At 26.2% G+C, this 26,455-nt stretch overlaps 1 protein-coding gene across 1 annotated transcript in view; it reads right to left on the bottom strand.

The window, feature by feature from the left end:
* LOC145836597 (uncharacterized) overlaps positions 1-18,156 on the bottom strand; it is a 41,460-nt gene extending 23,304 nt beyond the window's left edge. The window contains exons 1-7 of the mRNA XM_082944392.1: positions 18,079-18,156; positions 17,621-17,854; positions 16,634-16,865; positions 15,801-16,258; positions 15,659-15,721; positions 14,870-15,283; positions 2,574-2,703 (exon numbers count right to left, since the gene is read on the bottom strand). Coding sequence (XP_082800518.1) covers positions 2,574-2,703; positions 14,870-15,283; positions 15,659-15,721; positions 15,801-16,258; positions 16,634-16,865; positions 17,621-17,854; positions 18,079-18,156 — 1,609 coding nt within the window. The remainder of the gene's footprint in view (positions 1-2,573; positions 2,704-14,869; positions 15,284-15,658; positions 15,722-15,800; positions 16,259-16,633; positions 16,866-17,620; positions 17,855-18,078) is intronic.
* Positions 18,157-26,455: the final 8,299 nt, after the last annotated feature.

Here is a 26,455-nt window from a genome sequence, read left to right as displayed (position 1 = left end):
ACGTTCTTTTTAATTTCTACGTTTTGTAGATAGTGACCGAAAATTAGTTGATCATTTTATTAAGACTTTAAAGTTAGGATACATCAGAGTCTGATTAGTTATTATGGACATAGATTATTCTAGGTCTAGTAGCAGCCAATTTGTTATTGACTGGAATGAATTTAAAATAGATAAATATAAGCTATTTATTTCTGATTTACCCGCGTATCGTCCTCTCAAACCAGTAGCCTACAGAAAACTTAATTGTAAGTACTACAAATTACTGCAAACTCTAGATACAGACATCTACCAACTGGTATATGGGAAGAGCGCGTAGCTAACCGCTTAATGGCTATCGAACGGGGACGTGACCAAGCCTTCCTAGCAGGCTCGAGAGATTTCCATTGGAAAGGATATAGGCGAATAAGAGTAGTCGAATCAGCCCACAGACATCTCAAAAATATTATAGAATACTGTAACAAAATTATGATTTTAATCTTAAAATTGATTTGTAAAGAGCTGAGATTAACAAAGACAAAGTAGGCACGATGTACTTGAGAAAACACAGTACGAGTCAGGGTTCGTGCGCGATTTTTTTTTTCATTTAGCCTGACTGAGACCAATTTAGCCTGACACTTTTTCAAAGTAAGGAAAATCCCCTTTAGAAGTCAATTTAGGTATTGGGGGTCTTGATTAGTACGTTTATAGTTACTGACTTCAACCAGCTTTATCTCAAAAATATTTTTAGCTATAAAAATCTGCAAAAAGCAACTCATAGCTTAGTTACCACTCAATAAAATAAGACAAATTGTGAAAAGGGTGATTTACCCCCGTATGCCCTTAACATAACAAAATCAGTGATAAGTCTTAAAATAGTTGTTATATCTAATCTATTACCAGTGTAAAAATTTAATATTACTAATACAATTAATTGGTCAATTTAAATAACACTAATTGGAAACATTATAATCAGAAGATTTATAATAAAACGACGTGCATTGTTGTGTTTTATTAAAATTTAAAATGAAACGCTTATATGAGTATTAAATAAGTAAAAAATGTTTTTTCTAGTATTTTGACTAATACTTAAAAGTGATACATAAATATAAATCCTAAACTCTAAATAAATACAGTGATTGTTGATGTCATATCAGATATAAAAAGCTTAAACTTAAATAAAAAATCTTTAACATTTGTTCTTGTAAAGAAAAATGAGTTGTACCTAAAATTTGTACTCCCACAAAACTTAGTACTTATATCTTAAAGCTAAGTTTTAGTGTTGTGTATATCTCTAATAACTTTAAACAAACAGTAAAATATATGAATAAACTGCTAACAGTTTTAGTTTAAAAAGTATTTGGTATAAAGCCTTTAAATTATAAATTCACATCTCAATGTGATCTTAAAAAGACTTCTCAATTTTTTTTAATCAAAAATTTTCAAGCATTTAAACTGAGAAAAACTGATATTCTCAAATTTTTAAATAAAAAACTGATTTAGCCTGACGTTTTTCAACTTATTTCAAAAAAACTGTTTTAGTCTGACTTAGCCTGACGCGCACGAACCCTGCGAGTTTAAGGTATGGTTCGAGTATCTAGTTTTAAGCAATACACAGTACTATGACGTATTAAGGGAAACCTTTAGGGAGCTTGAAATAATAGAGAGTGTCTTGAAATTCCTCTCCTCATTAAGTCTTATCGAAGAATTCTCGCATATGGAAGTTGCAATTAGCGCATTCAAAAATTTTTGTAGGTACAACTGCATCAACAAGCTAAACCATAGTGCGAAAATCAAATTCGTCTTATTTTCTAGTATATTACCTTCTAAAGAGATGTGTATATTTTTTAGTATAATTACAATTGAGTACAGAAATCCAAGTATCTTAAAGTTATTTTGACGTGACACCGATAGAAGAATTTGTGAGAAGTGTAGGCGCGAAACAGAGAAAAAAATACGCGAATTAGAAGTCGAATTAGCCGCACTCGAATGTAAGCACACTGTCAGAATAGCTGGTAGGAAAGCAAAACGCAATCACGCAATACTGAGTTATGATGTCACAAGTACGGCGTATAAAAATCAGAAGTCGGTTAGTTTTGGTCGTAAACAAAACAGCAAGCGAGATGCCGCTACGGCAGGACAAAACTACTTTAGTCAAACGAAAAACACATACGTCTATTGTGGAAATTGACAAGAGTTCTTCTTCAGTTAGATCGACAAGACTACAAACATAAGCACAAGATCAGAGACTCACGTGAGGCCAGGAGAAGGATCAGAGGATGCCGTAGGGCCAATAGATGGATCAGAGACTGAGGTGAGGCCAGGAGACGGATCAGAGACTGACTTGAGGCTAGGAGACGGATCAGAGGATGCCGTAGGACCAACAGACAGATCAGAGGATGCCGAAGGTATCAACAGACAGATCACAGACTGAGTTGAGGTCAGGAGACGGATCAGAGGATGTTGTAGGGCCAAAAGACAGATCAGAGACTATCATAGGGTCAGGAGCCAGTGCACCCTAAAATAGTTGTGCACCCTACACCATCATAAGTACATACAATCAGTAAAATAAACCGTAACAACCAAAGAAAACTAACTAAAAACAGTGTTGGTGGGGTCCATTTCAACCTGGATCTTGGCCGCATCACCGTAAAGAACTTCAGGGTATGTGAAGCTGATGAAAGATGGAGTTTTGTAGTGTCCTTCATCATTTTCAACGATGCTAACCTGTGTATTTATAATGAGAGTTGTAAATATACAAGTTAATATTTAACTAGGGAGGGTACTAATAATGATTTTGCAAATCTAACCTCAAAAAACTTAATTTTTTTAATGTTAAATATAAAATACTCACTTTTCCATGTTGGAATACACCAATGCATGAGTATGATGTACCTAAATCAATTCCTACAGCAGGCGAATTAGACATGTTTTATTTAATTTCTGCCAAATTTTTATTAGATAATTAATAGGCACAATGTCTAAAAACAAGAAGAGCTATCTTGATGAGTATTCATTACAAGTTTTCTCAATAAAATAATTCATTTATCATATAAATTTTCTTTAATAAATTTATACTCTTAAAGATCTATTAATTAGGGTAAGTAAGTAAATAAGCAGTAACATAAAACCTTAAATTTTTGTCAAAAAAACATTGTTTAAAGCTTTGATCTTATATCATATTGTTTTTACTAAGCTACAAAATGCTTTTTACAGTTTTAAAAAATTCAAAAAAACTTTTGAGATATAGCCCGTAGAGGCAACAATAGGTTTCTTATGGGAGGCGCAAACTAAATTGGCAAAAATAGACTATTTCACTAAAATCTATCTTCTACTACGTTTTTTGAGATAACTACCTCAAAATTTCAGGAAATGTTCCTTGATATATTTAGAAAATTTTTTTGGAAAGAATTTTAAAAAATAAAATTAAAAACTTTAGATAAAAAATAAACAAAAAAAAAATTTTTTGTTTTTTTTTGTTATAAAATTTAGATTTTTTATTTTTTTTAAATTTATTTCTGGCAGAATTTTTTAAATATTGCAAGAACAATTCCTGAAAACTTGAGGTATTTATCTCAAAAAACTTAGGAGGAGATAGATTTTTAGTAATTTCTGGTTATTTGCCGTTTTAGTTTGCGCCTCCCATAAGGATCTTATTGTTACCTCCAACTTTGACACACTGTATCTCAGAAATTATATTGAATTTTTAAAATCTGTAAAAAGCATATTGTAGCTTAGTTAAAACTCTATAAAATAAGATCAAATTTAAATAAATGTTTTTACCTCCCTCCATGCCCTTAATACTTAAAAGAATTCTTTTTTTTTTACTGTATTAAGCATTTTAATGTCTATTGACTAAAATATACATACATTTAAAAGACAGAGTTGGATTTTATAAGTATAAAAAACCTTAAGCAACAAAAAACTATCCTGAGTCATCTAGAATTTTTTTAAAGCCATAAATTCAATCTTTGAATCATAACAAAATACAAAATCAATAAAAATTAGGTTATTCAACAAAACTGGTAAAATACTAACAGCAAGGTTGCCTAATATCTTATTAAAAAAAATCAAGGTTTTCTAAAATTTACTAGGCTTTTGAAAGAAAAATAAATAGTGTATTATTAGTATAAAATTAAGGTCATAGGGGAGGTAGCCATATTTTTTACAAGTTGATCTAATAACTCTTAAATAATAAGAAAGTTTTTTCTAGGCTTCAAGATGTTTTTTATTGTTTAAAAAACCAAATTATTTTTTGAGATATGACCAGTCAAAGTCGAGCCGCATAATAGGTGCCCTATGGGAAGGGAAAACAAAAACAGCAAAAAAATGCTATTTTATTTAAAAGCTATCTCCTCCTACATTTTTCAAGCAATCTTCTTCAAACTTTCACAGTCTAATCTTTATACAATAAAAAAAAAAGTTAACGTAAATGTAACCAACAAAAATGTAATTAACAATAACTTTAAAAATCAACACAAATTGTAGTCAAATTCTTTCTTTTTACATAAATTAGGTTTATTTAAATTTAAAGAAAATTTAAAAAAAATACAAAGAGAGTGTTGCAGTTAAAAATGCAATTAAAAAATCTGCAATAGCAGAACACCTTGTGAATAATCCAAGTTGTAGAAAAAAGTTTACATTACCTAATTTCAGTGTAATGCAAGAATGTTCAAATACATTGGAACTAATTAGACTTGAAACCATTTTAATACATTTAAATAAACCAAATTTATGTAAAAAGAAAGAATTTGACTACACCTTAGCCTTATTTAGTTAAGACCATTTTGTGTTGGTTTTTTAAGTTTTTGTTGATTACATTTTTGTTGATTACATTTACATTTACTTAATCGATTGGTTAACTAATTTGTAAAATTTTTGTATATTTACTTGTTGTGTTTTATTGCATTGTTTCAATTGTAATTTCCCTAATTTGACGAAATATATTGGAAATAAAAAATTGAGTGTTCATTTATTTATTATAAAATATAGTCTGATGTTTAATATACTAAAAAGAGTTACTTTGGACAATTTTTTGAATTTTTTTTTTTGATAATTTATTTATATCAAGATATTAAAATTCATAAATAATGTTTTTATCTTTTAAAATAAGGAACATTTCCTGAAAATTTAGAGAAGATTGCTTGAAAAATGAAGGAGGAGATAGATTTTTAGTGAATTTTAAAATTTAAGAGTTTTAAATGTTTTAAAACTATTTAAAGCAGGGTTTCCCAAAGTGGACCATGACAGATACTCAGGGGGCCATGATCAGTAAAGGAGCCACCAGGAGGTCCATGAGGTCATAATTTGAAACTTGCCCTAGATATTGTGGAGTTGCTGATAGAAAGCAAAAAAAGAGGTCTTTAGTTTTTATTATGGTAGTTTTTAAGTAATATTGGTACAAGAGGGTCATAGCTTTTCTAATTTATTCAAAGGGGGCCATTTGAAAAAAGTTTGGGAAACTCTGATTTAGAGGTTCTACCTACATTTTTACATATTGATTTTATTTGTAGATTTTTATAAGTTATTAGCATCTGTTTAAATCTTAACAAAATTACTAATCATTCAGGAATAAATACTAGCATTAGTTACTATAAAGTAGTCTGAGTTCATCCTGAGATTATTAAACCATTATACCTTTACCTTAGGTTTCTATATATTTATATTCAAACATATTTTTACCTCAAAATAACTCAGAGCATGAATGTTAAGTATACTCTTGCAAACTATATTTAAAACCTTTCTCAAAAGATTTGTAAATCTTAAAAAGTTTTAATCAAAAGAGATTTATAAATGTTAATTATAGATAAAAGATTAGCAGAATTGAAAGTGGCAAGTTTATTGCATATCTATAAGCTTATGTTTTTTAAAACAGTATAAAAAGATTTGATAAATTTGTTAACTTATGAAGCAAAATCAAAATTTCTAAACATAGCAATTTTCATACAATTTATTTTTTAATGATTTTCAAAAAACTTTTCTTCAGCTGTATCTTCATTAACATCAAATGTCAATTCATTTAATCACTTTTATTAACAAAAATAAGATTATTGAAAAAGATATATATAGTTGTTTGTACAATTTTTTTACTAAGTTTAATGTCCTTAACACTTTCTAGTTTGGATTCAGAGAGGGCCATTCAACTACCCTAGCTTTATCAGAGTTTGTAGAAAGTACACTGTCCTCTTTTAATAAAGGTAATGCTGTTTGTGCAGTTTTGTTAGACCTGAGTAAGGCATTTCACTGTGTAGACAGAAAAATATTGTTAAACAAATTAGAGTATTATGGAATAAGAAGAAAAATGCTCAAGTTATTAGAATCATACCTATCTGAAAGAAAACAGTTAGTAGATGTTGATGGGTATGTATTGACTTGTAAAAGTAAAGACATGGAGTGCCACAAGGCTCAGTTATGGGTCCATTATTGCTTTTAGTTTATATCAACATTTTACAAAAGAAAACAACTGTAAAAGTCTTGAATTTTGCAGATGACACCCAGTTATACACTACCCTAAAATTAAACACCTATCATTGAGAATATATATATATAAATTCAGTTAGATTTTATCAAAATGGTTAATCAGCAATAGGCTTAAACTTCATTTTAATAAAACAAGGTACATGCTCTTTCACTCTTGTAAAACAGAAGAATTGAAAAACACAAATTTACACATAAAAATAGGTAACTTGTCTATATTAAAGGTAGAAAACCATAAGTATCTTAGTGTTAAAATTTATAGTAACCTCAATTGGTCTGATAATATTGAAGCAGTAAAAACCAAGTTATTGGAGACAATAGGTATTTTATAGAAAATTAAGTACTTTCTAAAGCAAAACTATTTGTATTATATCTTTAATCAACTTCTGATGAGTCATGTAAGTTATGGTCTGTTGTGTTGGGGTAGGGTGAGTAAAACTAAAATTGCTGAGATTGATAAACTTATAAACAGAGCATTAAGGTGCATTCATTTTAAAGGTGGGAAAGAAGGTGTTAACAGTATAAAAATTAAATGTTGAAAATATGTTTAAGTATGAGTTAGGAGTTTTTATACACAAGTTTAAATAAGATACTTTGCTAGTTTTCTTTAAGCCTTACTTTACAAGAGTAAATAAAACTCAATCATTCAACAAAATTTTCAGAGACCAATTATTATATCCCTAGATAAATAGTCATTATGGTTCTTAAACCTTATCCTATCTTGAATGTGAAGAACGGGAGGAAATTTCAAGAAATCTAAAAGATCATAGCTACCTTGGAGCTTTTCAATCTGGACTAAAAATTGTTTTACTTAAAAATCAATCACATAGACATGGTTGCCACTGATCAAGCTGAGAAAAATTTCCTGACTTTTTATTAAAATTTTCCTGACTTTTCTAAATCAAACTTATTCTAAAATACATAATCTAACACTTGAAACTAAATAAAGTTTTAAATCTAATTTTAATACAGGTTAAAAACAACAGTTTTTTGCTGAATTCTATCATCAAACTTCCAGTACATCACTTAAACCATCTGTGTATGATTGATGTTTGTAATAAACAGCTCTATCAGCAAAATACTTGTTTTATTACCTTATAAACACAGCTTGCCTGAAAAAAGACACAATTTTTTTGCATTTCCTAGCATGAATGTATCTAGATAAACTAACGACATATAAGGAACTTTTACAATTAAAACCTTGAACTAATAACGAACTTTCACAAATAAAATCTTAAAACAATAACAATCTTTTAAAGTTGAACCTTAAAACAATAAAGAACACAAATTTTTTGAATATATAAACTTTGGAATAATTAAAATATAAAAAAAAATTAGATACTGATCTGAAAAAAAAACAATGATTAGTCTGAGTTTGAAAACCCAATACATAAAGTAATAGTTTTCTGTACAAATAATTCTAATCTAACACCTTAATACAAAAGATAAATTTACTCTTTACCAGTAAAAAGCTATTTATCTAACTAAAAAAGTAAACTTGAGTCAGACTTAGCATATAAGTTGTAAAACAACCTAGAAGTTTTAAATATCTAGTAAAAAAAAGTATTTACTTAAAACATGTTTTACTTATATAAATTGTTTACTTAGTTTAATAAAATACTACCCAAACTATTTAATATAGAATACTTAAATTAAAAATCAATTTAAAAAAATATACTTAAGTAACTGTAAAAAAAAAGACATAAAAAAGTAAACTATATATTTGTTGTATAAAATATTTCCTCTTATTATTTAGTATAAAATTTGTAACAAATAAATATACTCTTATTTACTTTAAAAACTTAAGTTACTCTACAAAAAATACAAATAATAAGTAAACTTAATCTTAGCATATACCTCTCTTATAACTTTTTTTATAAATTTAAACAACTTTGAAAAAAGTATAAAGAGGCAAAGTATACACATTAAATTGTTACATAAAATATTAAACTAACTGATTAGTTATAAAGAACTCAATTACTTACGTAAACAAAAAACACTTTGATTCTAAAATTATGCTAGATAAACTTTTGTGTATATATCACAGTTTCACTATGGAAAACTCCTTGCTACAATTCATCAATACTAAAAAGCTTATACAAAACTGCTTGTTCAACTAGGGTACTTGTTCAATATTCTAATAAAAAACTATTGCAGTTGTATAAGGCATATTTTACTGATTTATACTAGATAAAGGCATTAGAAATATTAAACATTTTTGTAAATTTCTAGGAAAATTTTGGAATTTTTTCCGACTTTTAATTATTTTTACCATTTGAAGGCTTTGGAAAACAAGGAATTTTGTAAATTTAAACTGACAAAACCTGACTTTTTTATTATTTTATCAAATTTCCTGACTTTTCCTTAATTTTTTTCAAAACCCCCCATTTTTTCCTGACTTTTGTCATTTTTTTTATTTTTCCTGACTTTTCCTGATTTCCTGACTTTTCCTGACCGAGTGGCAACCCTGCATAGAAGTTGAACTTAATTTTCTCTATATTTTTCATGGTTGCCACTGATCAAGCTAAGAAAAATTTCCTGACTTTTCCTGACTTTTTACCAAAATTTTCCTGACTTTTCTAAATCAAACTAATAAATTAAACTTATTCTAAAATACATAATCAAACACTTGAAACTATATAAAGCTTTCAATCTTATTTTAATACAGGTAAAAAACAACAGTTTTTTGCTGAATTCTATCATCAAACTTCCAGCACATCACTTAAACCATCTGTGTATGATTGATATTTGTAAGAAACAGCTCTATCAGCAAAATACTTGTATTATTACCTTATAAACACAGCTTGTCTGAAAAAAGACACAATTTTTAAGCATTTCCTAGCATAAAAGTATCTAGATAAACAAACGACATATAAGGAACTTTTACAATTAAAACCTTAAATTAATAACAAACTTTCACAACTAAAATTTTAAAACATTAACAAATTTTTATAGTTGAAACTTTAAAATAATAAGGAACACAATTTTTTAGCATTTCCTAGCATAAATGTATCTAGATAAACAAACGACATATAGAAATTTTACTATTAAAACCTTAAATCAATAAGGAACTGTCACAACTCAAACCTTAAAACAATAACGAACTTTTACAGTTAAAACATTAAAACAATAAAGAACTTAACTAAATGCTGTTTTTTTAAATGTATGTACTAAAATTTATTTTCTCTGTTTTTTTATTAGCACTTCAGCCTCTTCATCTAATGAAGAAACGGTTTCCTTCATCTGAACTGCTTTCCGCTTCATTTTCTTGGCAGTTAAAATAATTTGCCTCATGTTTTTATATCGCTCTCATCTGCTGCCCCTACACTTGTTGAAGAGAATCTTTTCTCTAAATCAAGCCACAACTTGTGGGCTTCATTTCTTTTCTTTTGGCACTTTTACTTTCATTTATAAAATATTTCCTCTTATCATTTAGTATAAAACTTGTAACAAATAAATATACTCTTATATACTTTAAAAACTTAAGTTACTCTACAAAAAATACAAATAATAAGTAAACTTAATCTTGGCATATACCTGTCTTATAACTTATTTTATAAATTTAAACAACTTTGAAAAAATTATAAAGAGGTAAAGTATACACATTAACTTGTTACATAAAATACTAAACTAACTGCTTAGTTATAAAGAACTCAATTATTTACTTTAACAAAAAACACTTTGATTCTAAAATTATGCTAGATTAACTTTTGTATATATTACAGTTTCACTATGAAAGTGTCCTTGCTACAGATCATCAATACTAAAGAGCTTACAAAATCTGCTTGTTTAAGTAGGGTACTTGTTCAATATGTTAATAGAAAATTTTTGCAGTTTTGTAAAGGATATTTTAATAATTTATACCAAATGAAGGCAATGGAAATAAAATTAAATATTTTTGTAAATTTCTAGGAAAATTTTGGAATTTTTTTCTGACTTTTAAGGACTTTTAATTAATTTTTACTATTTGAAGGCTTTGGAAAACGAAGAATTTTGTAAGTTTAAACTGACAAAATCTGACTTTTTTTAATAAAATTTCCTGACTTTTCCTGACTTTTTTTCAAAACCCCCCATTTTTTCCTGACTTTTCCTGACTTTTGTAATTTTTGTAAATTTTTACTGACTTTTCCTGATTTCCTGACTTTTCCTGACCGAGTGGCAACCCTGATTTTTTAACAATTAAGTTAAATTTTTGGTATTGGTATATATGTAATCCATTTTTGGGCTCATTGGTGGTGGTTTGACTGGGTGTGGGCCAAGATGACTTGGTTTTTGTTTTTTAAGTTTAGGATTTAGTGTTACTTTTTTGTCTCCATTGACTATATGGCTAAAAATAGGTTTATATAGTTTCAATTTTACATAACTAAACTCTATTATCAATTAATGAGTTAGATGAATAGATTTTTTTTTATTTTTACAAAGGTACAATACTGCATTTAATTATCTTTAATAATTTGAAAAGTTCATTTACTTAGTAGATTATTAACATTATTATTCATAAAAAGACAGCTGATGAGTCCATTATACAAGTAATAAAAGTTTTCAAGTATGTACAGTATTATTTTTTTTTTAACTTATACAAAAAATGTTTCTCTTGATCCATTATCAAGTTTACTATATAATTTAAGTTTTACTTTCAAACTTGTTTTTATTAAATTTGTTAGATATTTGTTAAGGGCATAGGGGGGGGGGGGTAAACACCCTTTTTTGGTTTTTGATCTTATTTTATATAGTTTTTACTAAGTTACAAGATGCTTTTTACAGATTTTAAAAATTTAAAATAATTTTTAAGATATAGCCGGTCAAAGTCGGAGGCAACAATAGGTTTCTTATGGGAGGCGCAAACTAAAACGGGCAAAAATAGACTGTTTCACTAAAAATCTATCTTCTCCTACGTTTTTTGAGATAACTACCTCAAACTTTCAGGAAACGTTCCTTAATATATTTAGAAAATTCTGTCGGAAGGAATTTAAAAAAAGTTGAAAAAAAAAAAATTATAAAAAAAATAAACAAAAAAAACAGTTTTTTTTTAGTTTTTATATTATAAAGTTTTTATTTTTTAAGTTTTTTAAATTCTGTTCCGACAGAATTTTCTAAATATTGCAAGGATAATTTCCTGAAAGTTTGAGGTAGTTATCTCAAAAAATGTAGGAGGAGATAGATTTTTAGTGATTTCTAGTTATTTGCTGTTTTAGTTTGCGCCTCCCATAAGGATCCTATTGTAGCCTCCGACTTTGACCGGCTATATCTAAAAAATTATTTTGAATCTTTAAAATCTGTAAAAAGCATCTTGTAGCTTAGTAACAACTATATAAAATAAGATCAAAAACCAAAAAAGGGTGTTTACCCCCCCTATGCCCTTAAGTTATTTTTATGTCAAGTTTATTAGGTATTCGTTAAGTTTTCTTTAAAACATATTTATTAAAAAGAATGATTTCTTCTTAGGTGGATATATCATTGCCTTAAGTCTTTACAACAATTATAGTTATGAGAATTAGCAATCATAATTGAGTAATAAAATATAAGAAGTACTTTTTTTTTAATAACTTTAAGCACATACAAAGAAAATTTACAGATATTATTTAAGTATAGTATGATTTACAGTTATTGTTTTATACTTGTGTTTACTCTTATTTGTATATTTAAAGATGAGAAATGTTTTTCTTTTTCACTGCAATTCTAAGACTTCTCCCTTTTTATGTCATTATAGAACTTTATATTGCATTTTTTGTGGTTGCTCTTAAAAGAGCAACAAGAAAGATGTAAACGTACGATAGTCGTTTTTTCACTGGTCAATTTCACCGGTCAAAAAAAGTTTAAGCTTCTTTTCAGGGTAAAATTTTTAAGGTAAAATTTTTCAAATTGATATCTGAGTAGCTTAGCTACAGTAGCAATATAAATTAAGTACACGCTTTTAAAGGTGACGCAACCGCGTAAGGTACGCACCCGCAGAGACAGAAATTAAATAGCAGTAAACACACGCGTAAGGTACGCACTAAACCTTAAAAACAAATAGGTTTATATAAAAATCCATCTAACAAGAATTTGTATAATGAATGTTAGTTTTATATTTAAAAAAACACATACAATAACAAACCAAGAAATAAACGCTAATTATAAACAAACAAAACTGACCAGTGAAAAAACGACTATGTAAACGTACATGATAGTAAAAATTGATATCTAGGGGAGGAGATGTGTATCATTGTGGCATATAGTAAAAATGAAAATAGACCAACTTTAAAAGCTTTTAATATGCTTGTACTTCTATATTTTTTTATAATTTTTTTTTTAAAGTGATCTACAAACATTAAAGATTTGATGAAAACCTATTTTAATCATTGGAATCGTTTTAAAATTTTTAGGATATCGAATTAAAAACTCAACTGAAATATGTCTGAAACGCATCAAATAACCATGCTGTGAAAAGAATAGTTAATTTTGTCGGGTTTTTTGAATTTGTATTTAATTTTTTTGTTAGTATTTATCATTTTTTAAGCTAAATATGATAAAAAAAAAAAAAAAAAAACGACACCACTTGGATTTGAACCCGCGACCTTCTGATCATTAACAAAGAAAAACTAAGTCAAAAAAAAAAAAGTTTTACAACCGCTAGATTTAATAGAACTTTATTTACTACCACCACTGATGAATTTCAATAAACTTAAATCGACCTAAGCAGTTAGCTAAATTATGAAAAAATTTATAAATAAATCATTTTGCGTCAAGTCTGACTAACTACTATCGAAAAATAAGAAGTTTACAACCGCTAGATTTAATAGAACCTTATTTACTACCACCACAGACGAATTTCAATAAACTTAAAACGACCTAAACAGTTAGCTAAACTATCAAACAATTTATAAATAAATCATTTTGCGTAAGTCTGACTAACTACTATCAAAAAATAAGAAGTTTTACAACCGCTAGATTTAGTGGAACCTTATTTACTACCACCACAGACGAATTTCAATAAACTTAAAACGACCTAAACAGTTAGCTAAATTATCAAACAATTTATAAATAAATCATTTTGCGTAAGTCTGACTAACTACTATCAAAAAATAAGAAGTTTACAACCGCTAGATTTAATGGAACTTTATTTACGGTTTGAACAAAAACATATTCAAAGAAAATATTCAAAGAAAAATATAAAAAAAATTTGGAACGTAGAAAAAAAAGCAGATTATCAAGTTTATACGTAAATGAACATAAGATATGAAATTAAAATGTTGAAACAAGTCTAAGTGCTTTGAAAATGGTTATTAGTTATTATTAGTGACAGTATTACTAGCTTACTTTCTTTGATTTAGCAAACATATTTAACTATAATTATAGTTAAAATAATACAAGCATTTGTCTGGTTTGAACGAAATCATATTCAAAGAAAAATTTACAAAACAATTGGAACGTAGAAAAAAAAACAGAACATCAACTTTATACGCAAATAAACATAAGATATGAAATGAAAAGTTGAAATAAGTCTAATTGCTTTGAAAATGCTTATTAGTTATTATTAGTGACAGTATTACTAGCTTACATTCATTGATTTAGCAAACATATTTAACTATAGTTATAGTTTAACATTATACGAGCATTTGTCTGGTTTGAACGAAAACATATTCAAAGAAAAATTTACAAAACAATTTGAACGTAGAAAAAAAACAGAACATCAACTTTATACGTAAATGAACATAAGATATGAAATAAAATGTTGAAATAAGTTAATAGTGTTTTGAAATTTTATTTAACGAAAAATTTACAGTTTTTATTAAATCTTTAAAAAGGATAAATGTGAATAAAAACGCTTATTATCTTTGCGAAAATGATATTTAGCTACATAGTTTGCATCTAAATGTTGAATTACTTTCTTTGTGCGAACAACAATTTGGATAGTGATACCAACGTAAACAAACTTCACATTGAACCCAATTCTGGTGGGAATCATTCGATCCGCAAAAAGAACAATAATCTTCTGATTTATCTGCAAAAGTCGAAAATAACATGAGGTCATGCAAAAGTTGTTAAATAAACTAAAGTTTAACTATAACTTACTATATTCAAAAGCAACTTGTTTGCCTAACTCAATTCTTAAGTTCTTTAAATTAAGCTTTGAGTTGTTTACTTCCAACTTCATGCTACGAAGATCTCCACCCTTGTCTAGTTGTAAAACAGCATTTCGACAGAACTAAAATTTTTTTAAATAAATTTATAAATATGTCGATTTTTTGGTATTCTTTTGTAAAATTTTTAATACGAAACTACTTGTAGCTAATAAAGATACTTTTAATCATCTCATAGTTTTTTGAAATAAAACCTAAAAATAAAAGTTTTTATTCTAATGTAACATTGAAAAAACAAACAGTTTTAAAATATTCTTAATGGAAACTAAGAATACAGAAATATAGTAACTAACCTCAATAACAAATATACCGCAATTGTTTCCATCATTCTGCTTACTACATTCACATTCAAAACCTATCCAACTACTTGCGTTATCTTTTTTTGAAGATGAACAACCTAAATTGTCATCTCTGAACTTCAAGTAATTTTCAATATTACGAGCTAGACCATCTATTTTTACATTGCTAACACCTGCACTCGAGTCAAAAATAGAAAATTGACGCTTAGTGAAGTCTAAAACAATAAAAACCCAATGATCACCGTTTACATTAATAAATGAAAAATACAAATCTTTTAACGCTTCTTTTTTCAACAAGATTTTTTCCCATTCCGACTGTTTGTTGTCATATATTTCTTGAAGAGAAGTCGAAAAAAAGTATCTGTAACATCTTTCATGTAAAATGCAATAAAAGAGAAAATCCAGCTCCTGTTTATATAAAAATCATATAAATACATCAAATAGTATTTTTATTTTGTTTTTTGCAAACATATTTTTTAACAAACGGTGTTTGAAAGTTAAGCTTATCAAAGTAGTGAATAATATAATATATATCATTTAAATCGTTAATATGATTTCATAGTTAAAGAAAAATACTAAAAATTTATATACTCTCTTAAATTGGAAAAATATATATAACATTAGCTACAATTATTAAAAAAAAATATGCTTTAAAAATTTTGTACAAAAATAACTTACATTATATCCAATCCAATTAAATGGTTTAAACCTTTTAAAATCTTCAAGTTTAAGAAAAATTTCTCTACAGTTATAGCTTTTCGACAACGTTTTTTTCCCAATAACGATTGGCATTACTTCTGTTGATGACTTGTTCCATGATTGCAGAACCCTCATTTTCCGCCAGTCCTATTATTAAGAAGTTGTTAATTATATGAAATACAAATTTATATTTTCATTGTAGAAATAAACTTAATAAAAAACTCACTTGATCATTTTGAAACCTTGTGGTTTGGTCAAAATACGTCTTATCATTTTTTTTGACAGTCTTCTTCCATTCTGCCTTACTAGCGTCTAACCGGTGTTTTTGTTTTTCTTTTTCCTTGTCAATATCTTTTCTAATACTCTTTGTAAGTCTTCTGGTACTTGAAAGAGTATTGAACTCCATTATTTTCCCGTTCAATTGTTTAGACATTTCATTAATAAACTCAGTTATTCTGAGTTTCCTTTGATTGGGAAAAATGTTGTGTTTTACCACCTTAAACCATGATTCAACGATTGAATTTGTTGATCTATTTCTATCAATGTTTGAGTTCAATATGTTTGACCACAACGCACTAATACCCATAAAGTAGTCATTCAAGTAAACAATAAATTCAGGAAGATGATATTTGTTAGGTTCACCGGTCTTATCGGCGTTTAATTCTTCTTTAACACTTTCAAGTTCTTCAAGAAAGTATTGTTTAAAACTATTATTTAATACGTTTTGAAAGTTCCTATATAACAAATAGAAATCCATGTTGTTTACGTGATCTTCCCTTTCTTGCTCGTCGTTTATCGTGTTTAGACCTTGAAATCTTTCGATTAAATTTTCGTAAGCCTCTTTAGTTTTACGATTAGATCTTTCAGGAAAAAGTACAAAACATAAATTTCTATAATAAAATAATAGTTCTTTAAGTGAAGACGCTATTTGCATTTTTGCAAACCCATGTTGACACAATATTTTTACCTCAGATTTTTTTGAAATTGTCTTCAGTTTTTTACTTATTTAGTGTGCAACATGGGCTGCACATATGTAAATAATCGTATGTTTAAACTCACTTTCTCCATTGTAAAAAAAAAGCCACACTTTTTCTAAATAAAATTTTAGATGCATATCGTTGATACTTTTTGACAAGGCTAGCAATTCAGCCCAGCAGTAATCACTCTGGACTCTAAAAATTCGTTGTTTGGTTAAATCACTGAACGTTCTTTTGAACTTATTTAACCAAGTCTGAAGCGATTCAGTGGTTTGATCGTCAGTGAAGTACTCAGTCACTGGGAGAGGTCCAAACTGAGTTTGAATAACTCCAACATGATAAAATATTTGTTGTTGGTATTTATCAAATTTTGCAACAGTACTCCCTGTAGCATCAAAGCTTAACGTTAAAAACTTATCGACTTTCATAATTGACAGCAAAATTTTCATTGCCTCACTCTTCTGGCCAACAATACTAAAAGGAAGCTTACTGAGAAGGCAGATGTAATCTTTATGTACGTCTTCTTGTAATAGACAAAGCTCCCTAAAGGGATCTTTATCTAGCTGAGCAAACAGTTTTTTCTCATATTTAATTTGTCGAAGAGTACCAGCTTTAGGTACTCTTGTTAAATTTCCCGCACTAATCTCTTTACTATTAGCTTTATCAGCCCAGTTTGTCATATATTCTTTGTATGAATTGTTTACTTCATATTTTTTTCTTAAATTTCCGGTTATTGGACGTCTTTGTATTTCATTTGTTAAATGCTTTAATGTACCAATTTGACTGACCAGAAATGTAATACTGTTTTCATTTTCATTACTTACTAAAATTTGTACGCACAACAAGTTGAAAACAGACATCTTGCCTTAAAGTATGTGTTTTTACAATAACCTTGTTTTTTAATCTTTTTTTCTATAAATGCAAGAGGGCAAGCATAGTTAATCTTATTAAATTCTTCGTATAATAAGTTTTGAATCGAGCTAGAAAAATTTCCCAACGAATCATACGCTTGGCTATTTCTAACTATAATCTCAAAAATTTCAGGAAAGTTTTCAATTATTCTATAAACCTCCTCTGCAGCTTCAGTTTGAGTTTCTTCTGTGGTTTCAATCTGTGTTTCTTCTGCAGCTACATTTTGCATTTCTTCTATGGCTTCAATCTGTGTTTCCTCTGCAGCTTTAGTTTGAGTTTCTTCTGTGGCTTCAATCTGTGTTTCTTCTGCAGCTACATTTTGCATTTCTTCTATGGCTTCAATCTCTGTTTCTTCTGCAGCTACATTTTGCATTTCTTCTATGGCTTCAATCTGTGTTTCCTTTGCAGCTTTAGTTTGAGCTTCTTCTATGGCTTCAACCTGTCTTCCTCAGTGGTTTCGTGTTCATTACCCCCACATAAAGATCTCAAATTCAAAAGATTAGAAATTTTCTCAAAGTTTTTTTCCAATATATATTTCACATTATAAACCTGATTTTTAGTTTTACTTGTTTTTCTAAATGTAGCATTAACATATTTTTTAGCAATATCATATACTTTTTTTTCATCTAACTCTAAACTATTGCTCTCAATGAACTTGACCAATATTTCAGGAGTGATGTCTTTTACTTTCATTTTGTCTTTTTTATCAAAGTTATTAGAAGTTACCTAAACAAATAATAAAATCAGATGTTTAAAATAACATACTTAAAGAGAAATATTGTTAGACAAACGTGTGTTTACAAATATTTCGATTATATTTATGTTATAGTATAAAAGTATTGTATATAATAGATATTTTGTATCTAATTTCATTTTTATGCCTTTTCAGGTAAAACTTTATGGTATTTTTTTTAATATACTAAATAGAAAACTAATTAGTAATTAAAAAACTAATAGGAAAACTTTTAATAATATTTAGAATTTTTTTAGGCACATATAAGAAATATTTCTAATTTTTGAAATCAAGAAAGGTATGTTTAAATTATCAAACTGCTATATAAAATTATATTTACATAACATATTTATTGATAGAGAAAAATACCAATAATTAATAGTTGTCAAACTTTGGATGGACAGAGAATAAATTCTTTACATTTCGTGAAACTTGCAACCATTAAATTCTAAATTAATTCTAATTATTAAATAGCCTTAGTGTATCACACCACAATCTTATTTCAAATTCCAAACAACAGGGTTGCCAAATGTGTTTGGCATGTTTTCACAGGATTTTCAAAGCTTACTTTTAAGACTATTTTTAGTTTAAAGTTTAGAAACTGTATTAAATAGTATATAAACATCAAAAAGATGCTGTAAAGCTACTTTAAATGCGGTTATTAATAAAAGAATAATAATATAAAGTTTTAAAGTATTTATTTAAAAATAAAAGTTTATTTGTTATAGATTTTGGTGTCGAATCGAAATTTTTCTAATAATAAGTTAAAATTGTTAAAATTCCAGGTTTTTCCAGGTTCATTTCCAAAACTTCATAAATTTAAAAAATGCCTTAAGTATCAAAATCAAGGTTTATAAGTTTTTAGGCAACACTGAAACTATTAATTAAATAATTTTGAAATTATTTAAAAACTAATTTATTAATTAAATTAATTTAGAGTTTGGCATGATATCTTATATAAAAGTATAGTTTTTAAAAATTGAGAAGTTTTGGAAATAAACCTAGAAAAACCAGGAATTTTAAATTTTAAAATTTATAAGGCTTTTTATCCTAAAGTAACAAAATCCAGGTCCTTCCAGGTTTTTTAGTGGTTTTGGTTCAAAATTCCAGGTTTTTCCAGGTTTGTTTCAACAACTTCTCAAGTTTCCAAAATTTTCAGGTTTTTTAGCCTAAAGTATCAAAATGTGGGTCCTTCCAGGTTTTTTAGTGGTTTTGATTCAAAATTCCAGGTTTTTCCAGGATTGTTTCAACAAGATCTCAAGTTTCCAAAATTTTCAGGTTTTTTAGCCTAAAGTATCAAATTGTGGGTCCTTCCAGGTTTTTTATTGGTTTTGTTTCAAAATTCCAGGTTTTTCCAGGTTTGTTTCAACAACTTCTCAAGTTTCCAAATTTTCAGGTTTTTTAGCCTAAAGTATCAAAATGTGGGTCCTTCCAGGTTTTTTAGTGGTTTTGTTTCAAAATTCCAGGTTTTTCCAGGTTTGTTTCAAAAACTTCTCAAATTTCCAAAATTTTCAGGTTTTTTAGCCTTAAGTCTCAAAATCAAGGTTTATAAGATTTTTGGCAACACTGAAACAATTAATTAAATAATTATGAAATTTTTAAAAAACTAATTTATTAATTTAATTAATTTAGAGTTGAACATGATATCTTATATAAAAGTATAATTTTTTGAAATTTGAGAAATTTTAGATATAAATCTGGAAAAACCTGGAATTTTGAACTTCAATTTATGGTATGTCATAAAATAAAAATAGTTTATAACTTATTTTACGACTTGCTTTATTTTTCATACGATTTATTACAATATTAATCAGTGTAAATATTATAATTAATGTATACAAATGTTTTTTTTATTGTTTGTTTATAGTTTTCATTTTCTTAAAATTTCTCAGTTTAGCGATTTATTTTTAAAAAGGCTGTTTACATTATTTTTACCAATATTTAATGATGAAATAAAAACGGCCATAAAAGTAAAATTGATCTATCGAATTAAATGAAATTGCTAAAAGACACACCAGGGCAGAACGTAGCTTTAATCTTTAACTTTATGACTTGAATTTAATAAACAAAGTTATAATTTAACAATTTGTTTCAATGTTTCATAAAAATATTAGTAAAAGTTTGTTTGTTTCTTTTCTCATTCAATTTAAATTTGCCTTTATGAAATTATTTGAAGTATATTGCTTTAAAAAAGACGGAGAATATCTATTTTAGTGAATTTTAAATTTCAGTCAGGTAATTTCAATTAGCCCTGTTTTATATCAGCAGAGCTAATCTGGTTACTCTACAGACTTTAAAAAGAAAACTTTTAAGAAAACAAAAATATAGACTCAAAATTTTTTAAGTCAAATGGTGGCACCAGCAGATCAAAATTATTTAATAAAAATATGGTTGTGGTGGGTTTTGAAACCACAAAGGTTATAAGAAACCACTAATTCTTAAAACAATCATAAAATACAAACTTATTTATTTTTAAAACAATTTGTTTACAACAACTTTGAAGTCGTTTTAAATGTTGTTTTGTGGTTGTTTAAACCTAAAAGTTCATTTATTGTTATTTTTTTTAAAACATGCTCAACTTACACTTTTTAACTAATTTTCTAGTTTATGTGATAAAAACCTGTGTGAAAAAGTTTTTTTGTATTTGTTTTCACCAAAAAGTTTGTACTTTGAAAGATTATCGTTGTTATAACTGCCTACCAAACCATTTTAAATTGTTTATTGTCATAGAAAATTAAATTATTTATACAAACTATTACTAAGTTTAACTGCTTTACGGATTATAAAGCTATCTGAATTGTAATATATGTTGTCAATAAGGATTGTAGGTATAGATTTTTATGAAAAGAAATTTTCTTTGTTAAGTACAGTAATTGAATTTTTTCATAATACTTTGTTTATAAAAACATTGAAGACACTTAAATTGTGTTTTTGTTTCTGTTAAAAAGTTTATTTATTGTAAGTTTATATACTATACTTGCGCAAACTGCATTTTTATTATTTTTTGTAATTTTTGTGCTAAAAACCTCTACATAAGAGGTTTTATAAGCGTTTTTATGTTTTTTGTTACTAAAAAGTCTAATAAATAGTTTTTATATTAAAACTGTTAACTTTAAATGAAAACTGTCTGTCTAATTAAGTACTAAAGTAATATTTTAGAATTTTGGATGCGATAACTTTATTTTCGTGTCTATTAAACGTTAAAAGTACATTTATTCTCATATTCTTTACTTAAATTGCCTATAAAGCCATACCTTGACCAATTACTAATGTTAAATATGTAGAAAAGGGTTCTACTAAGGACGTTTAAACAGTTTTTTGTGCTTTTTTTAACTGAAAGACTAATTATTGAAAGCATTTAATTGAAACTTTTAAAATTATTACTTATAACTACTAAAAATGAGTTTTAGTTATAACGTTTATAAAGATTTTTGTTTTTATTTTAAACATAAACTTTATTAATGCTATTTTTTATTTAAAATTGATCAAATTCCAACCTTTGAATCTAACAATTTGTTTTATTACGTTTTAACAGTTTCTTTTTTGTTTTAAGAGAAATAAGTATATTCGTTTACCGGTTTAAATAATTTTTATATCTTAAAGTTTAAATTCTTTTCAATATACAATACATCGCTATTAACTATTTACGATAATGGACTTTCTTATTAGATATAAGTAAGCTTTTTTAAACGTTGAACACTTTCTTTAAAAAAGCTATCTTTTGTGCTCAGTAGAGCGACGGATCTGTTTGCTAAACGCCAAGCCATCCGACATTTTAGCTAACTGTTTAGGTCGTTTTAAGTTTATTGAAATTCGTCTGTGGTGGTAGTAAATAAAGTTCCATTAAGTCTAGCGGTTGTAAACTTCTTATTTTTCGATAGTAGTTAGTCAGACTTGACGCAAAATGATTTATTTATAAATTGTTTGATAATTTAGCTAACTGTTTAGATCGTTTTAAGTTTATTGAAATTCGTCTGTGGTGGTAGTAAATAAAGTTCTATTAAATCTAGCGGTTGTAAACTTCTTATTTTTTGATAGTAGTTAGTCAGACTTACGCAAAATGATTTATTTATAAATTGTTTGATAATTTAGCTAACTGTTTAGGTCGTTTTAAGTTTATTGAAATTTGTCTGTGGTGGTAGTAAATAAGGTTCCACTAAATCTAGCGGTTGTAAAACTTCTTATTTTTTGATAGTAGTTAGTCAGACTTACGCAAAATGATTTATTTATAAATTGTTTGATAGTTTAGCTAACTGTTTAGGTCGTTTTAAGTTTATTGAAATTCGTCTGTGGTGGTAGTAAATAAGGTTCTATTAAATCTAGCGGTTGTAAACTTCTTATTTTTCGATAGTAGTTAGTCAGACTTGACGCAAAATGATTTATTTATAAATCGTTTCATAATTTAGGAGTCATTTTGTCGAAATTCCGGAAATCCCCTACTATCATTAGATGATTAAAATTTAATATCAGGGACAAAACAAGCTTAAATAATTTAAATCAGTAACAAAACTTTAAATGTTTAAATAGTAAATTATACCTGAACAATCAGAGACAAAAAAATATTTTTTATCTATTGTAACATTTATCATCATATCGCAAAATCTAATCTGAAAACCACTTATCGACCGCTTATTGAGCGTTAAATGAAGAAAAAAATAAATTCGAAAGGTTAAATATACAAACCGATAATACACTCAGTTTGCATATTTCACCTAAATCAAGACCATAATATGATACAAAAATATTTACTACTTTTCTAGGGTTAAATTTTAAAAATAATTTTAACTTAAATTTAAAAAAAATAAATATATAACTACACAAAATTAAATATTAATAGTTTGATTAGATATTAGGATGAGTAAAAATTATATTTTAATTTTAAAGTAAAATTGCAATTGACAAACAAATTTTAAATCAACGATATTTTTTTAAAGCAAATGTTATGACATAGACTTAACATTTTTATAAAAGAAATAAACTGACGTTTAGAAATTAAAATTTTGGTTATAATACAAGATTTAGAAGAAAATTATTGGTATTTACGTTATAAAATCGATTTTCATCAATAAGAACTTTTTTAAAGTAAGAACTTAAGAAATAAGATTAAGTTTATTTTTAATTATAAAGCTAATTAAAACAAGTTTGTTTTAAATTAAACAAAATCTTAAAATTTAATATACAGTTTAAAATTTACTAAAATTTAGACTTTTATTATTATTTACTTATTTTCTATAACTAAAACTGTATAGTTTGTAAATAAATAGCCTAGTCAACTTAAGCATATAAGATACAAGCAAGGCTAACTATTGAACATATAATTTATCATATAACTACAAATTTTAAGTATTTTTTGTATAGAATTTGAAAAAATTGTTTTAACTATTCTTAAAATCATTATAATATTTGAACTATACTTAACATTTACACTTTTTACACTATACTTTATGTTTTTTACATAAATAAGTTTATATAAAGTTAATTTTAATATATTAATAAAAAGAAAAATTTAGGTTTCATTTTGGCCGTAATAATTGTAAAACGATTAAAATTTTTAATTTATAGTTGCAGCTTGATAGAAAGAAAAGCATTTAATTTTTAAATAGTCCTAACCGGTTTTTTTTTTTGGAATTTTGACACTAAGATCAGTCGATATTGAACGATTTACATTGTAAAAGGTTAAAGTTTTGTCTTCTTTTTTTCAAAAGCTAGTTTTTTGTTATCATGAAAAATTTATAACATTAATTTTGAAAGAAGTAACTAGCAAATATAAATTATTAAATTTTTACAATGTTAAGGGGATAAGGGGTTCTAACATTTTAAACAAATAAATAAGCCTTACATTTCAAAGCTTAAGTTATATGCTATAAGATAGTTTTTACAAAACTAATAACTAATTACTTTTGAGATATAACAATTTTTGTAAAGTAATTAGGATACAACCATATAGAATTAAAAATTCTAAGGGCAATTTTCTCATAAATAAAACAAATTCATCGAAAACCTATCTCGTCCTTCATTTTAAAAGCAATATAATTTAAAATATCATAAAATGTATTTTAGAACAAACTTGGTTAAAATTTGATCAACAATTTTTTTGGTTTAATGACCTGAATAACAAAAATACCTCTCGGTCATCGAGTTGCATACCCAAACTTAATCAAAATTATAATGAGCTAAAAATTAAAAAGAAATTTAAACTCTAAAACAAAGAGCTCTTTGAAAAATGAGATTATTAAACTTTACAACCAACATTTAATATTTTACTCAAAAAAAAAAAATAAATAAAATAAAAATATTTGATGTTTTTATTTTTTTTATGTGTGTTTAAGAATTTCGACTCTACTACCAACTTATTTTAAATTATCCAAAAATAATTAACAGTAAAATAAAGCTATAACATTGAAAAAAAAAATAATAAATAAAGCTGCAATAATTAAAAAAAAAGTAAAATAAAGCTGTTTCCATAAAAATAAATGCTTAAACTAAAAAATAGTATAAAACAAATTTTACAAACAAACATCATTTTAATTAAAACTATCTTTTTTATACAAACTTAAATAAATGTTTAAATATATGAGTTTAACTATACCAAAATAATAATGTATACAACCACAAAAAACACTGAAAATAGTAAATAAATTTTTTCTTTTTGAAAAAAATAAATAAATAGTAAAAATAAATAAATAACAATAATATTAAGATAAAAAACACTAATAATCATAAAATATGTCAACCTATTGCTAGTTTAAAATTTTATCAGTGATTTTAGCTCATAATTCAAATTTTTAACTTTCTTTGTTAAAAAAAATGGCATTAAAAATTTTATGATAGAAATTATTAAAAAAAGAAATATTATTTATTAAAAAAAAAAATTAAAAATCTGTTTCTAACAAGTTGTTTAAAATTTATAAACAACTACTCTGAATCTAACTTTGGTCCCTCTCTTATATCTTGTTAGCTACTTTAATCTAACAAGCGGTAAAGTGTAACAAGTATACTATCTGATTATAAACAAAAAAGGACAAAATTAAAAAAAAAAGTTTTAGTACCCCTATGCCCTTAAATTAGTTTATTGGAATTTTATAAAATATTTGATAATATTTTTTAATTCTATGAGTCTATTATACAATTCGGTTTTGTTTAACATAAAAATGTAACAAGGTTGAAAAGCGACCCTTTAAAAATATGAATCATATTTTATAAATTAAAACAGTAGGGGTGGGGGATCCACCATTAGTTTATCAAATTTTAAGAGTTTCAACTCAGCTACCAGAAGTTTTTAAAGACTTAAGAAAATTCAAAGTAACTTTTGAGTTATGAGCGATCAAAGTTAGTGAACTCGATAGGTTCTAATGGAGTTAATACCATACCTTATAAAACTTTTAATTAAGGAAAAAATGTAGTACTCCAATTCAAGAAAAAATATAACAAAAATCACAAACATAATGACTTAAAAGAAAAATAATTCATATTAAAAAATTCAGAAAATCTTTTTAGTTAAATAAATATGCACTGTAGTTTATAGTTAAATTTTGCATATTATAACCAATTTTATTTTATATTTAAAAAAATGTTAGACTATTCTATGACCATAAGAAAAGCTTGCTTTACAAGTTTAAAAATGAAGACAAAAAATTTTATAAAATATTGTAAGTTACTAATCAAGTATACGAGAAAACTTTCTAGAAAATAATTAACATGCATAGTCTTTTCAAACAAATACAATTTTTTGATAAAAAAAAATTTAATAAATACCATTGTTTTGATTAAAATTATGTTAAAACAAAATTGTATTTACAAAATGAATGAAATATTTTTGTTAAGTAATCTCAACTGTTCATTTGTTCAGATAAATAACTATAAATTAAAAAAAAAAATATTTGATGATCTACAACTTAGTAAATTTTTTAAAATAAAACATAAATAAACAAAATTATAATTCTTAAACTTTTAGATGACAAACAACATGAAAATAAAAACTTATCTATCATTTATAATTGTCTTACACTTTTTTTGAAAATTACTTATTATATCATCATATTAATAATTAAATAAATAAAAAATTTAAATAAATAATACATATTGAATATATTTTGTATCATTGTCAATGAATATAGTTATTTTTGATCCTCTGTATGTGTCAAAGATTTGATTCTATAGGCTCCCAAATTGTGATGGCAAATGCTGTCTGTACTCTGTATTCTATGAGTTGCTCTGGTGTTTTAGTCATGTCCATTTGTTTTATACTACAATTAATTA

Source organism: Thalia democratica, chromosome 1 (genome assembly GCF_965202585.1).
Source record: "Thalia democratica chromosome 1, ktThaDemo2.hap1.1, whole genome shotgun sequence".
Taxonomy (NCBI): Eukaryota; Metazoa; Chordata; class Thaliacea; order Salpida; family Salpidae; genus Thalia; species Thalia democratica.
The sequence above is the reverse complement of the archived record's forward strand: the minus strand, read 5'-3'. Positions and strand labels throughout refer to the sequence as shown.